Source organism: Malaclemys terrapin, chromosome 10 (genome assembly GCF_027887155.1).
Source record: "Malaclemys terrapin pileata isolate rMalTer1 chromosome 10, rMalTer1.hap1, whole genome shotgun sequence".
NCBI classification, from domain to species: Eukaryota; Metazoa; Chordata; order Testudines; family Emydidae; genus Malaclemys; species Malaclemys terrapin.
Window position 1 is genome coordinate 42,658,799 of NC_071514.1, and position 20,913 is coordinate 42,679,711.

Here is a 20,913-nt window from a genome sequence, read left to right on the forward strand (position 1 = left end):
GGCATTCTAATGCATTTCAAGGAGTGTGATCTTTTTCTGGTCTATACAACTGTTTTTTTTAAATGAAAACACTATGATCAGTTGAACATGCTCTCTTATGTTTAATGCATTTCTTTCAATATAACCATTTTTTCCATTGTACCCATGAGTAATCTATATTTAAAAAAGGTTTTAACCAAAATTACATAAAATATGGATTCTAGGAGAACAACATTCACCATGTAATGAAAAAACTGTTACTAAGTGTCTATTTTATTTCTTTTACGTATATTGTTTTCCAGACATTTAAAGTGTTTTATCCCTTTCAGCCAGCAGATGGCAGCATATGCAGAGCACTACCAACACTGAAATAAGAAGCTGCATAATAATTGAAGCTTGTGGATTTTCTCCAGCAAAGGTCACTGAGGCTCAGAATAAGATCCCAATCTCTTTCCAGTATTTTGATTAGTCTATTTATGTTGCATTAAAGATATATTTTAAACACCCTCAAGAAGCTAGAAAAAAAATCTATCATATTGAAATGACAGTAGCTGTTCACGTAGATATATGGATACAATGAAATACCTATTTCAGTAACTGATACCTCAGATGCTCATGAAAGTAGGTACAGTTTGTACAAACCTCTCCGTTTAAAAATAAGCCTGTTAAAATATTTGTCTCAATGATTGCAGTTTGACTAAGTGGATTCAACCCTATTTTGTGATCACTTATCCTTATCCACAGAAACTTCTTAGCTCTGATATGTGTAAAAATAAGACGTTACAGGGGAATTTCTCAAAAGTGCACTTCTGTGTTTTGGGATCTTTCTGGAACTGCACTTTGCAAATGAAAGCCATGGTTCATGTGGTCTGAGTGCGCAGGATTGGACACATTAAGCTTGGTTACTACTGTAAGCAGTAAAGGGGAAAGAAATATGTTCATGTTTGCTGTCCTCTTGGCCTAGATATGCTCTGCTTCAGCTTAAAACAAGCTCCATGTTGGTTCTGGCAGCAATGGCTGTGGGAATTCCAAAAGTAGGGTGGAAGGTTTGTTGTGCTGGTCCGTAGGCCAATACCACAATGTTCTTCCAGCTCACAGCTAGTGTATAGCCGTCCTCACATCTGATCTTGCAAATCAAAGCAACCAAAAGCTTGTGTGCACACAGGGTATATTTGCACAGCAAAGAAAAACCCGCGGCTAGCCCATGCCAGCCGACTCAGGCTCATGGGGCTGTTTCATTGCTGTGTAGACTTCCAGGCTGGGGCTGCAGCCCAAGCTTGGGCTGGAGCCTGAATTCTGGGACCCTTCCACCTCGCAGGGTCTTAGAGCCTGGGCTCCAGCCCAAGCTCGGAATTCTACACAGCAGTGAAACAGCCCCACAGCCCAAGCCCGAGTCGGCTGGCATGGACCAGCCATGGGCTTTTCTTTGCTGTGCAGACATACCCACAGAGGCTTTACATACAATGGTGCTGGTAGTGTGTTTTTTTTAGACAAGTCTGATGAAAGGATCTGTGTATGCTTTTTACATCAAGAGCATGACATGAAATCAGATTTTTCATAGAAAGAACGTGGTGCGGATGTGATGACCAAAGCTGATATAATTTTCTTGGTAATAAATAGTTGGGATATGCAAGAACAAAGTGCTTATTCTAGTCGTCATCATGATTACACTGCATAAAACTTCCAGCCATATAAAAAGAATTCAGATACCTTGTTTGTAAACACTTTCATAGTGTAGTTGTTTATGTGAGCAACATCAACAAGTATTATAGATAGGGAAATAATCAGCTCCACTGAAGGGGCTTTTTGTATGATGACAAAATGCAGCAGGGAGATCATTGGCATCTTGCTTGTTGGATATTAACAATGTGGGGATTGAAAACAGCCATCTTTCTTGCGTGTGGATATACAGTGTAAAGAGGAAAGGTCTGCTGATGCACATTGCATAGTGAAACAGATATAAGGGGTATATGAGATCATCATTAAACTATTAGATATGGTTTATTTAAATTCTTTTTTCTTGACACCATTGAGATTGCAATCACTATCCTACTATCCTCCTCTTCAGCTCTTCCATAGCTTTGGGAATTGTTTTCTATTAAAAATTTAAAAAACTATTCTAACAACTGACTATATTTTTGAATGCAAGGTGTTGGTTTTAACTCAGAATGCCCTGAATAGCTTGGAACTGTCCGAGCTGATAGAGTGTCTCTTCCCCTGCCATGCTGCCATAGTTTCAATTGACAGAGACATTCAAGCTGGACTGCCCTTAAAAAGAGAGGGAGCTGGCAGCGAAATGTTCTCTGTCAGGGGGCTCAGGTCTGGAACAAGCTTTATCCACGGATTTAGAATAGGGCTGGTTTGTTGACCGTTAGAGCACACTGCAAGGTGCATCTATTTGTGCAGGCTGCAGGGGGTGGACTTTAATGGGTCTGGCAGGGTACAGGAGGGAATTAATTTCCTCTGGAATAATATGGGCTGAGTTTAGATTTAGTGTGTGCATGCTGCACATTTAAATATATGTGACTGACAGATGGAGATGATGCTTTGTTCCATCATGCTGGATTTAAGAATTTTCATAAGATGCATTTCCCACTGATTAGTGATAGCTTATGACAAGGGTTCTTATTTCATGGATCTTTGTTGAAGTAATAACCATCAAGTCCATGGATTGTCTGTTTTATGAGTTGGACAATGGGTGACAAATTTTGGAGTTACTCAGAACTTTTATTTTTTTAATTCAAAACTCACGTCACTGCTTTATTAAGAAAGGTGTAGTGAGAGTATCCTCATTATTGTCTCATTTTCAATGCCTCCTCAAACGCCTTGGGGAAAAAGGGTTTCATTTCCATAAATTGCATTTAAAGATTTTCACCCTCTCCCCTCACAAATTATCTAAACAAATCATTGCAAAATGATAAATGCTTCATACATCATCTCAAATGAGGCTTTAACTGATTCTCTAGCCAAGCTCGCTTACATACACGATACAAGAGATTGCAAGCTTGCTGTTTAAAAGTAAAAACAAGCTCTATTAATCCTTTAAGATAAGCTGTACATGACATTTGTACTTGTCATACTGTTTGATAACTAGAATTTTGCTGACTAAAAATCCAAGCAGCCTTTGAAAAGATGATCTCATTGTCAATCACACTATTGTCACCAAAGTCCACTTTGTCTTAAGCAATCAGATTCAACATTTGCACCTTCAACTTCACCTCTGGTTGAAGACTCTCTCTTTGCAGATATGTGCATACCACAGTGCCAGCGAGCAACACCATCTAATGCACCTTTACCTACCAGCAGGGTACACAAATAAATCGATTTTGCATACAGGACATCAGGAGGTTTTACTGTACTAGGACTTCAAACAGGCAGGCTAGTAATAGCAGCAGCTGAATCAAAAAGTGCTTTAGTTTTCAGTGTCACACTCTATTTCTTTCATGTATTCAGCAACCATTGGTTTATGAACAGCACACCAAAAACATTAACTAAAAACTGACTTTTGATAATTAGCAGCTGTTGTGCATGTGTGATAAACTATTTTGTTTTTCTCATTAAAATAATCACCACCATCCAAAGGAAGATTGCCTGGCTGTCCTTCCTATTGTATTGAAATCTTAAGGCAAACAACAAATACACACCCACATTCAAGTACTCTCCAGTTTGTACTGAAACCAACTCACATCTGTACTGCTGTATTATTAAGTTGCTTTATCGCATGTAACAGCCTCTCACGCACTGCAAGGGCTAAGCTATTAACATCTAAATGCTAATAAGCTTCTGGAAACTGCATCACTTGAATAGTCCATAAATTTTGCTGTTCTAAAATAGCACTGAGACAAAGGCAAGGCGGTTCTGAAATACAGAAGCCAAAAGCTGTCACTTCCAAAGAGCTGGTCTCAAACCTAGTCCTGCAATATAGAAGACAGATGGAAATGCTGCATATATTTACAAGACATACAGATATACAGTATTTTTATGCAACAATGTATCTATTCAGCATATGCTAGAAAGCAGAGCCTGGTCGTGCAAGTGACTGCTCCCAGATGATACCACTTTGCGTGCCCAACCACCAGTTAGAGATAGTGATGGAGTATTACAGAGGGTAAGTGATACAGAAGGAGAGATGATACATAGTGTGCACTGATGAGACAGGCCTAGGACTACTTGCATGCAGTGACTGTTGTTAAACCCAGTGAGCAGAATCATAGGACCATTTCCAATCAGAGGCATGAACTAAAACCCTTCCAAGGATAGCGTCCTCCATCCTAACAGTGAGCCCAGCACCTGTTTGCATCTCAGCAGAGTCTTCCAGTGTGAAAGATTTCTACTGCTAAAAGAACTAATGCTTTGTAACAGGGTAAACCTCCAGGAACACAGCATGCACTTAGCTTATGGCACTGCTTACCTACTCAGTGCAGACTCCTTTTAATCAGTTTATCTAAAATAGCTTTTAAAAATCTCTTTTTAGATGTTTGGTCTGTAAATAATCTAAAAAGCACAGGAGCCAACAGAACTGCAGCAAGACACCAAATATTTTGGAGTTTCCCGAATTTAGTTTCCAAAGAGCCTATTCACTGTCAGTTGCTTTGGTCATTGTACTCAATCCTTTACCATACTAGTCTGGTCTTCAGCAGCACTAATTATTTTCAGTCAAACAGGCCCAATATGAGTGATCTTCTCCAGTGGGAATTTTCCTCCAAACATTCACAGATGTTTTTAAAGTCCATGCATGCAAATATTACTTCTCCCCTCACTCCCCACCTTTTATTTTAGAATAGTGGCTTTTATTCTCCCATAACTGAGGCAGTGAGAATTTCAACGGTTTGGGTGTTTACACTGCAAACTGCAGAAGTTCAACTATAGGTGAAATGTAACTCAAGATCTGAGAGACAGAGTTTGCTTTTTTGATCCAATTTCTTAAGAAAAAAATCAGTTTGGCCATTTATAAAATTACTTGAATATAATTTCCCAGCTTCCTTTACTGTGATTAAAGCGGGAAATAGAGAGGAACTGCAAATCAACCACCCATGACTCATCAAAAGAGCAGCACCGGGCCTATGAAGTAATGTTACTGAGAGACTGTAATAGTGTTTCTGACAGACAGTAATGCCGGTATACCTAACTCAAAAACCAAGGAGGATTTAAAACAAACAAAAGGAAGTATTTCTTCACACAATGTAGTCAACTTTTGGAACTCCTTGCCAGAGGATGTTGTGAGGGCCAAAACTAGAACAGGATTCAAAAAAGAACTAGATATATTCATGGAGGATAGGTCCATCAATGGCTATTAGCAAGGATGGGCAGGGATGGTGTCTGTAGCCTCTGTTTGCCAGAAGCTGGCAATGGGTGACAGGGGATAGATCAATTGATGATTACCTGTTCTCTTCATTCCCTCTAGGGCACCTGGCATTGGCCACTGTCCTGACAGGATACTGGGCTAGATGGACCTTTGGTCTGACCCACTATGGCCGTTCTTATGCAACGAGAGAAACCTAAAGAGTCAACTGGATCAACAATCCACTCTCGTCTCCTCCCCTCCGCAAAGAATATTCACCCTAAGGATTTTTTTTTTTTTTTTACAGCTATTGTTAAAAACAAAAAAGGAGTTTAACAAAAAGTGCCACCTCATTTCAGGTAGTCTTGTAGCAATTCCCCCCAGTAAAGGCATGTTATGGTGATAAAGCTGATTCCGCTGTATCTATAGTGAGTGTGGCAGGAAGTTCACATCACCTGTGGGGTAACATGCCATATGCTCTCCAATCCCTAGCCAGAGCAACACGGCTCCAGAATGACATGCCTATCTGAACTATGGACTTCACAGTTTTGGTCAGTTTTCTGCCACAACTTTAGCATTAATTAAAATATTTTGTGTGTATGTGTAAGACAAAGATGGTCTAAACCATCTGAATGAGTGGGTAGGAAACGAGACATTTCCTGTGCGGATATCTGCATTTTCACATGTGGTCTCACTCCCATTTTCTTTTATCTTGAAAAAAAATTGATGCCAGAAACTAATTTCTTTGAAGTTACAGACCTCAAATAATAAGTGAAGCATTATTTTAAAAGGGAAATAAATGGCCAGAAAGTGTAATGAAAGATAAACAATCAAAACTAAAATAGGAAAAATGTAAGATACAGATAGAGTTTTTGTTGTTTAATCAAAGAACTGATTGTGTGTATGTGGGACAATTTGTTTAGTTAGATCTTTTCCGATCACCTGTACAATGAATCTTGTCAAAGGAGAGGGAGATTAGGCAGGCTGTGGCTATTGTTATAAACTAGTAGAATGTATTAAACAGTCTTTGTAAGTCTACAGAGAAACTACATAAGTCCTGCAAGCCCTCCCTATTCCCTAGTCTTTTTCATGATTGCTGGCAGGGCGATCCTTAGCATTTGTACTAGGTATATACTGTAGCTCTCTGGAGAAGCACTACTTTCATTAGGTGTCTTATTTGTCAAATCCATCCTGAAGGCAATGCCAAGGTTTGATATAAACACAAGTGCCGCCTTCCCTCCACTCATTTGTTGAGGTTGCTTCTGCTGTGTTCTCTGAGTTTACCCATCTACAGCATCATCATCAGTGGGAGAAGAAGCATTGTAGGGTGTCAGTACAGCTAAAGGTTAGCAAAGAAATGCTCCCGCACAGCTGCTTGCTCCCTTTGTTTTCCCGCATGTCGGAAAATTACCATTTCGGAGTCACTGTGACAGGCCTGCCCAAGCCTGGCTGTAGGCCCTGGCTCAAGGTGAGGAGGTTGGTCAGGGGAGAGAAGGAACTCAAAATTGTCATCGTAATCATCTTCCTCCGTATCCCCCTCCCCATCAGCAAAAGTACCTCTAGTCAAGAAATCGGAGCGCGTCCGCGCCATGCGGGCTTTCTTTTTATGGGCCGGTCTGGCAACCTGCTTGACCAAATGATAAAACAGATAACATAAAAATGTTTTAAAAGAAAAGGCGATTCTGCTGATGTTCGATATCACAGGGTAGATCAAGTACAGCCTTAAGAACTCCATGAACAATATGCTAATCCACACATAACACACAAGTATCATAGGTAGTGCAGGGGATTGGGGAAAACAAAAATGAAAGACAGCACTGGGAAAATGGACAGTCATGGATGTTACCAAAACATATGTTAAACAAAACAAGACATGACTGCATTCTACAGTGTTTACCACTGGGGCATTCATGGCAGAAAACATCTTGCAATTCTGCACTAGTATGTTCTTGTGTTAACTAGGGTATCCTGAAGAGAAGGTTTTAATGTTTCCATACCATTAGTATCCCCCCTTCCTTCTCACAGACTCGTAATTGAATAGCACCCACCCTTCTGTTTTCTCTTCAAACACTTGAGAAGAAACTGGCAGAATAAGTTTTGTTTAATTGAAAGATAAAATAAGAAAGCTGTAACTTACCCCCCCTCTGCCTGGCCCAGGGAACTTTAGTGGCTTTCTAGGTGGTTCATCTTTCGAAAGGATCTGATGATTTGAAGATTCCTTGTTGAAACTCAACAACAACAACAACAAAAAGACATTTAAATTCCTCTCCCAGGTTCACCCATAACATCAGTCCAGATTCCAGAAACATTTGAGTATGTACAACTCAACGGATCAAGAATAAATTGCAATTTGATTTCATGTGCTTTAAGGGATGCCATCTTTAATTATTCAGCATACACTTAATACCATTAAACACTGTAGTGAGGATAAAAAGCACGAATGAACAGAACTCCTGTCCTTTGTCAAACTATGAACCATCATCCTTACTGCACACTTGCCAGTAGCTCTCATATAGGTTAACTTTAGTGCTTTGTGTTGGGAATTAAATTTGCAGAATGGAAAAAAAGTTAAGTAACAAGAGACAGAAAATCATATTAAAAATTTTCATTGCCATGCTACTGTCTAGGAGGAGAAATTTTATTTCCTCTGTTATTCCTTCTTCTGGCCTCCCACAGTTTTGTCTACTAAACTGCAAGATCTTTAGGGCAAGAATAGTCTTCATTTTGTATCTTATACAGCATCAAGTTAATTGTTGCACTGATTTAAATGAAATAAATAATAAAAAATAATAGTTTAGACTAGGGTTGTCAAGCGATTAAAAAAATTAATCGCGCTCTTAAAAATAGAATACCATTTATTTAAATATTTTTGGATATTTTCTACATTTTCAAATATATTGATTTCAATTACAAAACAGAATACAAAGTGCACAGTGCTCACATTACATTTATTTTTATAACAAATATTTGTACTGTAAAAAAACAAAAGAAATACTATTTTCCAATTCATCTAATACAAGTATGGTAGTGCAAATCTTTTTATCATGAAAGTTGAACTTAGATATGTAGAATTATGTACAAAGGAATAACTGCATTCAAAAATAAAACAATATAAAATGGAGCCTACAAGTCCAATCAGTCCTACTTCTTGTTCAGCCAATCGCTCAGACAAACAAGTTTGTTTACATTTATGGGAGATAATGCTGTCCACTTCTTAATTACAATGTCACCTGTAAGTGAGAACAGGCATTCACATGGCACTGTTGTAGCCGGCATCGCAAGATATTTACATGCCAGATGCGCTAAAGATTCATATGTCCCTTGATGCTTCACCCACCATTCCAGAGGACATGCATCCATGCTGATGATGGATTCTGCTCAATAACGATCCAAAGCAGTGAGGACTGACGCATGTTCATTTTCATCATCTGAGTCAGATGCCACTAGCAGAAGGTTGATTTTCTTTTTTGGTGGTTGGGGTTCTGTAGTTTCCGCTCTTTTAAGACTTCTGAATGCATGCTCCACACCTCATCTCTCTCAGATTTTGGAAGGCATTCAGATTCTTAAACCTTGGGTCGAGTGCTGTAGCTATCTTTAGAAATTTCACATTGGTATCTTCTTTGCATTTTGTCAAATTTGCAGTGAAAGTGTTCTTAAAATGAACAACATGTGCTGGGTCATCATCCGAGATTGCTATAACATGAAATATATCGCAGAATACGGGTAAAACAGAGCAGGGGACATACAATTCTCCCCCAAGAAGTTCAGTCACAAATGTAATTAACACATTTTTTTAATGAGCATCATCAGCATGCCCTCTGGAATGATGGCCAAAGCATGAAGAGGCATATGAATCTTTAGCACATCTAGCACATAAATACATCGCCAGCTACAACAGTGCCAGGTGAATGCCTGTTCTCACTTACAGGTGACATTGTAATTAAGAAGTGGACAGCATTATCTCCCATAAATGTAAACAAACTTGTTTGTCTGAGAGATTGGCTGAACAAGAAGTAGGACTGATTGGACTTGTAGGCTCTAAAGTGTTACATTGTTTTGTTTTTGAGTGCAGTTATGTGATAAAAAAATCCACATTTGTAAGTTGCACTTTCACGATAAAGAGATAGCACCACAGTACTTGCATGAGGTGAACTGAAAAATACTATTTCTTTTGTTTATCATTTTTACAGTGCAAATATTTGTAACCAAAAATAATATAAAATGAGTACTGTACACTTGCTATTCTGTGTTGTAATTTAAATCGATATATTTGAAAATGTAGAAAACCATTCAAAAATATTTAATAAATTTCAATTGATATTCTATAGTTTAACAGTGCGATTAATTGCAACAAATTTTTTTAATCACAATTAATTTTTTGAATTAATCGCATGAGTTAACTGTGATTAATCGACAGCCCTAGTTTAGACATTTCAACTAAGTCCCACCTTTGTCTGCCTGTGTCTCAATCACCTCCGTGCCTTCTTTCACATGCGCCACAATGTACAATTGAAGGTCCCTGATATCATCTGCCAGACCGCTTAAAAAACCAATTCTGCCATGCTGCCTATAGTGACACTTCCTGTTTTGTATGGGCGGGAGAGGAGGCGCAGGCCAGGAAAGAACTTGGACAGAGGAAACTGATTCAACCCTTTCCCCTGCCCTCCTTCCCTTCAGGCAAATAGAAAAGTTCCTCACACAGAGTAGGTGGTACCATGAACCAATTAATAGCAGCAAACATCATAAACATTTGGGAGGCTGCTTTGGGAGGGATGAAGGGTGCCGTTACCCTGCAGACACAGCTCCCTAAAGGCACTCAGGCCTTGTCTACTCTGCCACTTACAGCACTGAAACTTTCTTTGCTCAGGGGTATGAAACCCCCGCACCCGAGTGATGCAAGTTTCAGTGCTGTAAAGTGGCAGTGTAGACAGTGCTACAGCGCTGGGAGCTATTTCCCTCATAGAGGTAGTTTTATTACAGCGCTGGGAGAGCTCTCTCCCACTGCTGGAGCCGCGACTACACAGCCACGTTAAAGTGCTGCCACTTTTAACATCGGCCGTGTAGACATATCCCAGATCAGCCTGACCCGCAGATTTGCAGGAGAGGAAACATGAGCACAGGATCAAAATGCTGCCATGACCCGTGCTTGGAATGAACCCACCATTTAACCTGCAAAGAACTTCCCATATTCTATGCAATTGTTTTTAATACTGCCAAGACTGTTAAATGTATACTTTATTCACAGCAGCTCTTTTTCAAAACCTTGTGCACCTCCAGTCTCCATAAGGAGAAGATCTGCTCTAAAGAGACACAAGGTGGGTGAGGAAATTTTTTTTTTACTGGACCAATTTCTGCTGGTGAAAGAGAGAAGCTTTCGAGCCATACAGAGCTTTTCTTCAGGTCAGGGGAAGGTTCTCCCTGCATCATAGCTAAATGCCAGGTGGAACAGATTGCTTAAGAAGAAGAGCTCTGTGTAGCTGGAAAGCTTGTCTCTCTCATCAACTGAAGTTGGTCCAGTAAAAGATATTACCTCACCCACCTTCTCTCTCTAATATCCTGGGACCACTATGGCTACAACCACACTGCATAGAAGATCTGCATTTATTCCCTTTTCCCTGACAGTGCAAGATTGTTCCCTAGTTGACCATTCACTACTATTTTGTCCACTGAAATTTTAAATGTGTGAAGTGTTGGAGATTCTACCACTTCCCTTGGGAATCTATTCTACCAGATAATAATAAAACTAAGTTTTTTCTGATACTTCTCTTAAACTCCTTTCTTACTTTCATCCCATCCTTCCTACTCACACCACTTTGTACTGCCCTAACTATTGTAATTTCTCTCCTTTCTTGCTATTAACACTTTTCAGATGTTTGCTGTAGATGGTTAGCTTGGCTCTCCATAGTCACGCATAGCCACCTGACAGAGACTTTATGGTATGCACTGCATGAGAGTTCTTTTAATTTTCCTTTTAAGTCAATCCCTCCAGCTTCCTAATAATTACTAGAGGGGTAGCCGTGTTAGTCTGAATCTGTAAAAAGCAACAGAGGGTCCTGTGGCACCTTTAAGACTAACAGAAGTATTGGGAGCATAAGCTTTTCGTGGGTAAGAACCTCACTTGGCATCTGAAGAAGTGAGGTTCTTACCCACGAAAGCTTATGCTCCCAATACTTCTGTTAGTCTCAAAGGTGCCACAGGACCCTCTGTTGCTTTCTAATAATTACTGATATTCTTCTCTGAATCCTCCCCATTTTATCAGCATCTTTTTGGTAATGAGGTGCCCAAAACTGATCATGTGGCTCTTTGTTTCATTGCAAACCTGTAGAAATCAATCCTATTTTCAGGAAAGGTCATGCAACAGTCACCTCTCATGGTATAAAGCAAGCAAACAAACAACTGCTCCACTCACAGGAAATGACTGTCTTTTGGTGTGAAGAAAATAGCACTAGCCCGCGGCTCACTAGAAGAGGCATCAGTGCTCTGGTTGGGAATTCGGGGTTGCCTGAGGCGCTCTGTCCTTGCAGCATGGCTGCTAGAGAAGTCCCCAGATTCTACAGCCAGTTTTGAATTCCATCGATCTGTTCTGGTTGATTCCTGTGTCATTCCAGGTTGACCTTCTTTTCGCTCCAGGAACATGCTGACAGGCCTGTCCTTTTGTGCTATGTGGGCTGGGGGGTTCCCTTTCTTTGCAACAGTGAGCCCTTTAATATCCACTGATGAGGTTGGTGTTGTATTCACAGTCTGGAAATTTTCCCCTTTGCTCTGGGGATTTAGGATGAGGAGAGATTGAGGCCTGTTGTCTGTTTTCTTTGGGGGTCTGAGAGACAGTCCTTGTGAGGGATCCTTGATTCTGCTGTGCTCAGTCCTTTGCAAGGCCTCTCCCCTCCCTTGTCTCTCGAATTGCTCAAAAACTTTGCGCTGTTTGTCCAGAATTTCCTTCTGCTGGCGGATCTGCTCCATCATTTCCCTCTCATTTTGCTGCTGCAGCTGCTTTTGTCGCTCCTCCTTCTCCACATTCAGCTTCTCAAGTCTCCTGATAACAGAGTCTGAAGAATGTGTATCTGATGCAAGAGCAGGTAGGCTTTCCTCTTGCTTGACAGGAGGGTTTTCTCCTCTCTCTTTGTCCAAGGCTTTGCCTTGGCCCTGCCTGCCTGGCTCCGTATCTTTCTGAACCTCAGGAAACGTACCTGGTTTTTCTTCCTTTTCCATTAGTTTGTTCTTCAAGTTATTCTCCACCAGTGACTGATTTGTTTTCTGGATGTCCTGTGATGGAATGTAGAAAGTAGGCAGGTTGCTAGAAATGAAGGTCTCTCTTGGATGCATCTTGTAGATAACATTCTGGGTATCACAGACCACCCGCTCCTTAGTTGCAGGACTCTCTGGTAACTCAGAACTTGATGGTGTCCTTTTTCTGTTAGATAAGTTGCTGTTCACATCTGCTGAGAAGAAGGTTGTGTCCTGTAAACAGGGCTTAGGACTGTGAGGTAAAGAGTCCTGGGTCTCAGTGGAGACAGACTGCATATCTTGCTCTTCTAAAACTGGAGAATCAAGTTTATTCTTCTGAGTATCCTCACAGCTTAACACTTCTAAGCTCCCCTGAGAGCTTTCACTCTCTGGGGTTCCCTGTGGAGAATGAAGGACCTCTGACACAAGCTCTGTGGACCACCGACGCTCCTCTGAGGGAGACACCCCTCCAGTGGACCGGACCTTAAGCAATTCCAAGCTAAATATTGCTTGTTCCAATTCACGCATTCTCCGGCTTTCTCTTTTTGCGCGGACCACTTTTTTCTGGTTGAGATCCTCCAGTGATTTGGGCCTCTCTCTCACAACTACTTCCTCTTCAATGTCCATGCCACTTTGGCTGCTGGCTCTTTCGTGTCTTTTGTACAGTAAGTCTCCAGAACTGTCTACTGGATCAGCATGATTCACCCGACTATTCTCTATTACTGATTTATGTTCCTCTACAGCTCTCACCCGCTGTTCAAACGAGCCATCCTCCCACTTAGATGGGTCTGAGCCCCTAATTTTCATAGTATCATCTGCCTCCAGTCCATCCTCTTCTCTGATTGACACTCCATTCTCCAGCTGTCTCTCTTTTAATCTCTGCTCTTTTAAAGCTGTAAATCTGCAAGGATGAGAAAACAGCAGATTTTTAGAGTGTTTCCTCTTTCATTGCTTGGATGCATTGTATTGATTCTGAAGAGATGTTTAAGAGAAAGTGCCTGTGTTTGGTTTTAATACCTTAGCTAAACACACATTTAAAAATCATGTGTGAGACTGCACATGGGTATTCTACATAACATGAATTTTCAATTTTCACCTGCTTCATTCTTTCCCTAGTTGTGAATGACACTGGTGTCTATTAGTGAGAACTGCTGCTTTCCTGACTATGGTCGCTCTAAACTTTATCAGTATTTTGTTTTTGCTTTCTTTTGTAAATTAATATATCCAGGGAAGCACAGTACAAATGCAGCATCTGGTGTTTTGGTCATGTTCTTTACCAGCTTTCTAGCTGGGCTGATTAAGGTATAATCAGGTACTAGTGACTTGCACAACGTATTTAGAGTCATTATTCTGGCTCTCAGCTCGTTTACAGTACACCAGTGGGTCCCAACCCTTTCAGACAGTTATACCACTTCCACAGAGTAATGCCTCAGCTGTGTGCTTTCAACTGAATGCTCTGCTGATCAGTTGACTGGTGTTTGGATCAGACTAAGCTCCACTGTGGGTTACAGAGAGAGTGGACAACTGAGTGGGAGGCACGTAGTGGCAGCACAGGGGCCCAAGCATACCAGGGAAGGGGAACATGATGTTCTAGTAACAAAAGCCTGAAAAATGCTAGTATTCATGCCAATTGCTGGGAATCATTGCTCCGAATCACACAGCCTTCCTGCTACCCAGTCATCTTTATTCAACATTTCACTTTTGTGTCCACTGAGGTTGACCACATTACCTTTGCCGTGCTATGTATCCTCTGCATGCTGCTTGCAATAGGATGACTTTATTTCTCTTGGCCCTGTAGAGTCTCTTTGCGCAGTATCCTCGCCAGCCTCCCTGTATGCACATAGCTGCGGCATGCCTACGCCTAGAGCATTCCCGCCAATAGTTCTGGATGATGAAGGCTGCAACCCGCATCTGCAGGAATCTTCGCCTCTCCACAAAACCTCGCCAGTGGGCCTGAAGAACGAGTGCTGCATTGCTGAAAAGGAGAGGATCAACTAGGGAGTCTTCAGCTTGCTTTCTACTCTGATAACTGCGCCAGTACCTCTGCAGAAAAACAGATAACATTTCTTGGTGATGTGTTTGGTACCAGACTCATTTAGAGAGCAAGACCCATGAAATAAACCCATTCTCCAAATAAACATGTGCTGGGTATCCAGGCTGCATGGCCTACCCTTAAGGAAGAGTGGGACACCTTGGGGGTCTGACACACTGACGGAGTTCCTCCAAGGGACAGTTTAAAAGTTGGGGCATAGAACAGATCCTGTGGATCTGTAAAAGAGGGCACAGTAAACTTTGCCAAGGACACCAGGTCAGACCACTATTGGTAGGAAAAGTTTCCTGGAATCTTTAATAGCCACTTGGATAAGCAAACAAGGCCTCAGCGTAAGAGTGCATCTAAGAGTCAGATCCAAAGTAAACCACTTGCTGTGCCTAACTTAGAATGATAAAGGAATAGACTGATTCTGCCAGGATGTGACCCTGTGTTTCCAGGGAGTTACAGGTAGGTTTTTCAAACCAGATACTTATATCACAAATGTCCTCCCATCCAGTTCTGCAAAACTGTTCCCTTCTTAATATGAAATCAATAGCTGAACAATACAGTACAGAGCTCCCTCTTCCATCTCTGCTCATAAAATATGCTATCCCAATTTCCTTGGAGAACAAACAAATTAAACTAAAAATGATACCAACAATCATAAACAAACGGATTCATATAACTTATATTGCAATAGCACCTAGGAAATGGACTCCATTGCGGTAGGCTCTGTACAAAAATATAACAAAGACTGTCTCTGCCCAAAAGAGCTTACAAAATTTAAAACGAGGGTCACCCGGTAGATACGTCAAACAAATGAGAGAAGCACAGGCTCAAAGTGAGAGAATCATAATTAAGGCTACGATTTGGTCACGGCAGTCACAGATTCTGTGACTTTACTGGACCTCTGTGATTTCTATGGCTTCAGGAGGCGAAGGTGGGACTGTCAACCCATCCTGCCCTGCAACTGGGGCTGACTGGAACCAGCACCCTGCAGTCCCAGCCCTGCAGTTTCCGCCAGGGGCCGCAGCCAGGGCCGTGCGCCCCAGCCCTGTGGCATCCTGGGCTTGGCAGTGGCAGTGCGCCCCAGCCCTGCAGCTTCCACCTGGGGCTGCAGCTGGGGCCGTGCGCCCCAACCCGGCGCTTCTGCAGGGGGCTGCAGCTGGGGCCGTGCACCCCAACCCCGTAGCGTCCTGGGCTTGGTGTGCCGCAGCCCGGCGGCTTCCCCGGGGGGTTGCAGCTAGGGCCGTGCGCTGCAGCCCGGCGGCTTCCCCGGGGGGCTGCAGCCGGGGCCATGCGCCCCAGCCCGGCGGCTTTCCCGGGGGGCTGCAGCCGGGGCTGTGCGTCCCCTTGTGGCATCCCAGAGCTGCACCCCCTGCTCCAGCTGCTGGAGCCAGAGGGCTCGGCCTGTCAGTTCCTCCCTCATACCTAGTCTTACTCCCCCAGCCCCCTGGTTATTTTTAGTAAAGTCACGGACAGGTCACAGACGCCGTGAATTTTTGTTTATTGCCGATGACCTGTCCGTGACTTTTACTAAAATAACTGTGATAAAATCTTAGCCTTAATTATAATCAGTGTCATAAGCAGTGGTCACAATGCACCAGCTCTCTACCCACCACTCAGTTTTGTAGACATCACAGCATACATGGATTTTACAAAGAAGTTTAAAGGAGGATAATGTTTCGGCTTTGAGGTTTTTTTTACAAGGAGCAACTTGCATGCATGTGGGGCGGCATGGGAGAAAGCACGATGGTGCATGCTGGAAAGTTTCACAAATGGGCAATCAAGAGTGGTGTCACTGGTGGAGTCCATGTCCATAGCATATAAGAGATGATAGATGAGGCAGGGAAAGGCCATAAAGGGCCTTAAAAGTGAAGACAAATAGGCTGTACTGGACTAAGGTGGAAAAATTGGAGAGAGTCCAGAAGAGGGCAACAAAAATGATTAGGGGGCTGGAGCACATGATTTATGAGGCGAGGCTGAGGGCACTGGGATTATTTAGTCTGCAGAAGAGAAGAATGAGGGGGAATTTGATAGCTGCTTTTAACTACCTGAAAGGGGGTTCCAAAGAGGATGGATCTAGACTGTTCTCAGTAGTACCAGATGACAGAACAAGGAGTAATGGTCTCAAGTTGCAGTGGGGGAGGTCTAGGTTCGATATTAGGAAAAACTTTTTCACTAGGAGGGTGGTGAAGCACGGGAATGGGTTACCTAGGGAGGTGATGGAATCTCCTTCCTTAGAGGTTTTTAAGGTCAGGCTTGACAAAGCCCTGGCTGGGATGATTTAGTTGGGAATTGGTCCTGGTTTGAGCAGGGGGTTGGACTAGATGACCTCCTGAGGTCCCTTCCAACCCTATGATTCTAAGGTGGAGCCAGAGGAAGCATATAAAAATGGGGTGATGTGGTCAAAGCGAGGAGCTAGGAAGATGATTTTTGCAGCAGTGCTTTAAATGGATTTAAGGATTCCAGTGTCACAAGCTTTACTTTTCTAATCTGCCTTTCCCTGCCATAGAGGTACATTGTCATTATTCATTATAAGCAGCTCCTCAGCTCAGGAACCTGGTCTTTTGTGTCTGCGAAGTGCCAGGCACACTAATGATGCTATACATAGTAAATAACAACATTATTGTTGCCTACCTGTATGATCACTGCTGCCTCCCTCAAGTTCAAGAAGTGCCTTCTCTCCAGTATAGCACGGAACCAACGCTGCAGCAGAGTAATCCTCCGGAGCACTTCCTGGTGTAGCAAATCCTGCAAAAGCTGGCGCTCCCGCTCCTTCATGAAAACCTAACAGGCAGCACATGAGGAATGAGGACAATGTGTGTCATGCTTCCCCAGCCACAGGAGACACGAGTTAATGCCAGAGACATCTGTATCTGGAATGCTCTCAAATAAAGAGCTTAGCATTTGACTTTACTTTGAGATACTTATGAAAGTTTTCTGGACAGTTACCTACAGTACGTGGCTGTGAAATGTTGGATGTGTATCACAATATATAGCAGCCGATAAGTAAATTCCCTTTCTAGAGTGAGGAGATAACTCTCATAACAGTAAGTCAGAGAGACAAGAAGAAGAGCTCTGTGTAAGCTCAAAAGCTTGTCTCTCTCCCCAGCAGAAGTTGGTCCAATAAAAGATATTATCCCACCCACCTTGTCTCTCTAATATTCTCGGACCCACACGGCTAATAACAACACTGTATAGAATAGTAAGTTATGTAACAAAGCGTGGAGTGATTATTGGAGGCCAACTTGTTTTAAATAGCATGATCAGACCATCCTGGCTTCACAGAAAGCAACACTCTCGAGTAGTTTGTGTTGTGTATGACATGATTAAAACCCTTCTCACTTAATCCATTTCCTTTTGGTAAAGTGGGACAACAGTCATGTCAATGCAAACATGTATGAAAACCAAGTTACCACATATAGGCAGACTTTATTTGTTAGTGCAGAGTCTGAGCTGTGGGTAAGTATTTACCATTGTTCTCCCAACTTGATAATTGTCTGGACTGAGCTTTATTTTCCTGAAGAAATCATGGATGTTGTGCTTAGATGGGCTGATTCCTCGTGACAGCAGAACATGGAAATGGTCCACAAAGTCCTGTAAAATTAGAAGCTACCAGAGTTAAATTCTAAGGGCAGTGGCATGTCACTGTTACGTAACTATTTGCTGGCCAAATGAGGTACGTTTTAGTAAATTAGCAGAAATGTAACGGATATTCAAGAACTGCAGAATTCAAAGATTCCTTCATTGTTATAGATTCATAGATTCCGAAGCCAGAAGAAACTATTGTGATCATCTAGTTTGCCTTCCTGTATAATACAGGCCATGGAACTTTTCCACAATAATTCCTAGAGCAGATTTTTTAGAAAAACATCCAATCTTGATTGAAAATGGTCATAGCTGGAGAATCTACCATGACCATGTGTAAATTATAGTTCTGGTGGCTTTCAGGATTGTATGAAAGGCAAATAGGAGATACTGCAGTGTCTGTCTGCAAAGGAACACTCAGAGATTCTGTGAAAATGTGCAGTGAATCCTGAGAAATGATCATTACAGGAGGAATTTACCAGAACCTGCAGAGTATCTCAGAAAACACAGAGCTTCACAACAGCTACCATTTTGATGGTTCAAACATCAGACTTGCTAGAGTCCTTGAAGATAAATACCCCCAAAGTAAAAAGGGGTTCAGGTTTCCTACAAACAGCGTTTGTAACAGACATGACTATTCTCAATGCCAAAAATAGCTGCCATCCATTTGTTTTACTACAGGAAACAAACTGGGTGGTAACCACTGATGAAAGAACCACACACACAAAGAACATTTTTTGATAAAACCATCATGTAAAAAGAAATATTTCCCTTGAATAAGCAAGTCTGTGTGAACCAAGGCAGCCCCCCCGCTGCTGTGAGGTTTGGGAACTTCTGCATGATGGCTAAATGAATTTAGCACTAGCAGATTATGGAAGGAAATGCCAGCTCCCTGAGTTAGGGCTGACTGGCCTGAACAAATTATCTTCATTGAAGTTTTTGAAAGGAAACAAAAACAGAAACAAGTAACAGGAGGCTTCCCATATGAACTCATTCCTAAACTGAAGAGATTATCTGGCTCACATTTATTATGAGAAAAATCCTCCCTATAGAGATCTAATACAATATTAAATTAAGAAAATGTGACTGAAAAAAGATTCATTTAAAATAAAATTGTACCCATAACTATTCCACTTTGTTGATATGGCCCAACTATAGTTTAGGCAGAATTCTGCTTGGTTTAGGAATAGGCTCAGTATTACAGTTGGCTGTAACCTGAGATACAGATATTTACCTTTAGGAGGTTCAGTGTGCCTAGCACACTAGAATTTAATTTCCAGAAACATGGATTCGACTCCTCTTAGGTCACAAAGTGGTTGAGTGAATTCATTCTAGCTTCTAATGGACATTATGGTCTTGATTTTAAATGTGTGTGCAACTGCGCATGAAAATTAGGTACACATTTCTGTGCAAACAAATGCACGACTAGCAGTTTTGGTTCAGAACTAGAATAGCTGAGGCTTTGCAAGTTAGAACTTAGGTGCATTGGCAAAGCTGGCCTAGCACATGACCACACTCCATTCCTGGCTCCAGCTAGTGATATTATTCACTCACTTTTATGAACTCTAAATTCACCCGCATTTAGAAATAAGGGTGTGTGCAAAAAATGGGCCACCTCAATCTACCAGGATATGATGTTTTAACAGAAATGAATAAAAGGTAAAAGCACTTTGTCTAACCTGGAAGGAATATTTGCAGCTGTACCCAGACTGCCGAATTCGAACTGTCTCCAGCATTCCTGTATATCGCAGCTGCCTAAGCACCAGACTGTCACTGAACCTCAGAGGGAGCTGAAAGAGGAAAAACGGACAGACAACGTTACTTCACCCAACCACAAACACTTCATGATACTCATGAGTACCTAGACATGGAATTGACGACATGATTGACGACATGACATGTTTTTGTATGACACACATGTTGCCAATAGTATGATATGGATTCCTAGCAACTGGTCCAAGACCACCAACTTGTTTATTACTGAACACCTATTGGAAGAAAATGGCTTTCAAGCATTACTGATCTGGCTGGATTTAAAATGGTGATCTAGTGGAGATAGACTCCGTTATCCCACAAGCCAGCCAGCTTCATTCCAGCTTTGTTTATAAATGTATAGTCCATGATACCAATTCATCTTCTAAAAAATGTAAAGGAAAAATGTTATGTACAACTAAGTTAATTTGAATAATGAGGTTTATTATGAAAGTATCTTCCTTTTTTCAATTAAAATTTCATATGGATTTTTTTTTAATTAAAGCTGGAAGCCTTAGTGCTCATGCATGACAGACATGAATTCCAGAGCTTGTAAGAACTTCAAAGGAGACAACTCAAATTATTATTTATATGATGACCAGAAGGGTCATCGTGGTTTATCAACTAGGAATAATATTACACACACAAACAATACCACTATACATGTTTAACAATGGTCTCCACACTCAGACTCATCCAGGAGGTCCTTTTTCTTCTTTTCAGCTAAGCATATCAAATTTACACCATAAAATATTTACAAGTTATTGTGGATTTTACCCAGACACTTAAGAACTAAGGGTGAAACTGCATCCTAATAAAACCATTCATGCTGCAGTCCAGCAGCTGTTCTGTGAGAGCACTTCTTATCAAGTTTTGGGATTCCAATGAAACCCCAGTAGGACATTGTGACACATCTGTATATTGGAAGGGGGCAGCGTGTTTGTTGTTTGTGGTATCTGAAGCAGCAATGATTAGCTACGGTGTATTTAAGCACCACAACTGCCAGAGTTCATGTTAATGAACCGTCAAAACAATGAAATCATACCCCACAGTA

The 20,913-nt window shown here is 41.6% G+C and overlaps 1 protein-coding gene across 6 annotated transcripts in view; it reads right to left on the reverse strand.

Annotated features, from left to right (window-relative positions):
* Positions 1-20,913, reverse strand: part of MYO9A (myosin IXA) — a 496,830-nt gene that overhangs the window by 40,426 nt on the left and 435,491 nt on the right. For 4 of the 6 annotated variants that reach the window (XM_054041538.1, XM_054041539.1, XM_054041535.1 and 1 more), the window contains 7 exons: positions 19,787-19,897; positions 17,994-18,116; positions 17,157-17,306; positions 14,214-14,527; positions 11,670-13,385; positions 7,398-7,488; positions 6,672-6,887 (listed from right to left, as the gene is read on the reverse strand). In XM_054041538.1, coding sequence (XP_053897513.1) covers positions 6,672-6,887; positions 7,398-7,488; positions 11,670-13,385; positions 14,214-14,527; positions 17,157-17,306; positions 17,994-18,116; positions 19,787-19,897 — 2,721 coding nt within the window. The remainder of the gene's footprint in view (positions 1-6,671; positions 6,888-7,397; positions 7,489-11,669; positions 13,386-14,213; positions 14,528-17,156; positions 17,307-17,993; positions 18,117-19,786; positions 19,898-20,913) is intronic. The other 2 variants (XM_054041537.1, XM_054041540.1) reach the window with 2 other exon arrangements.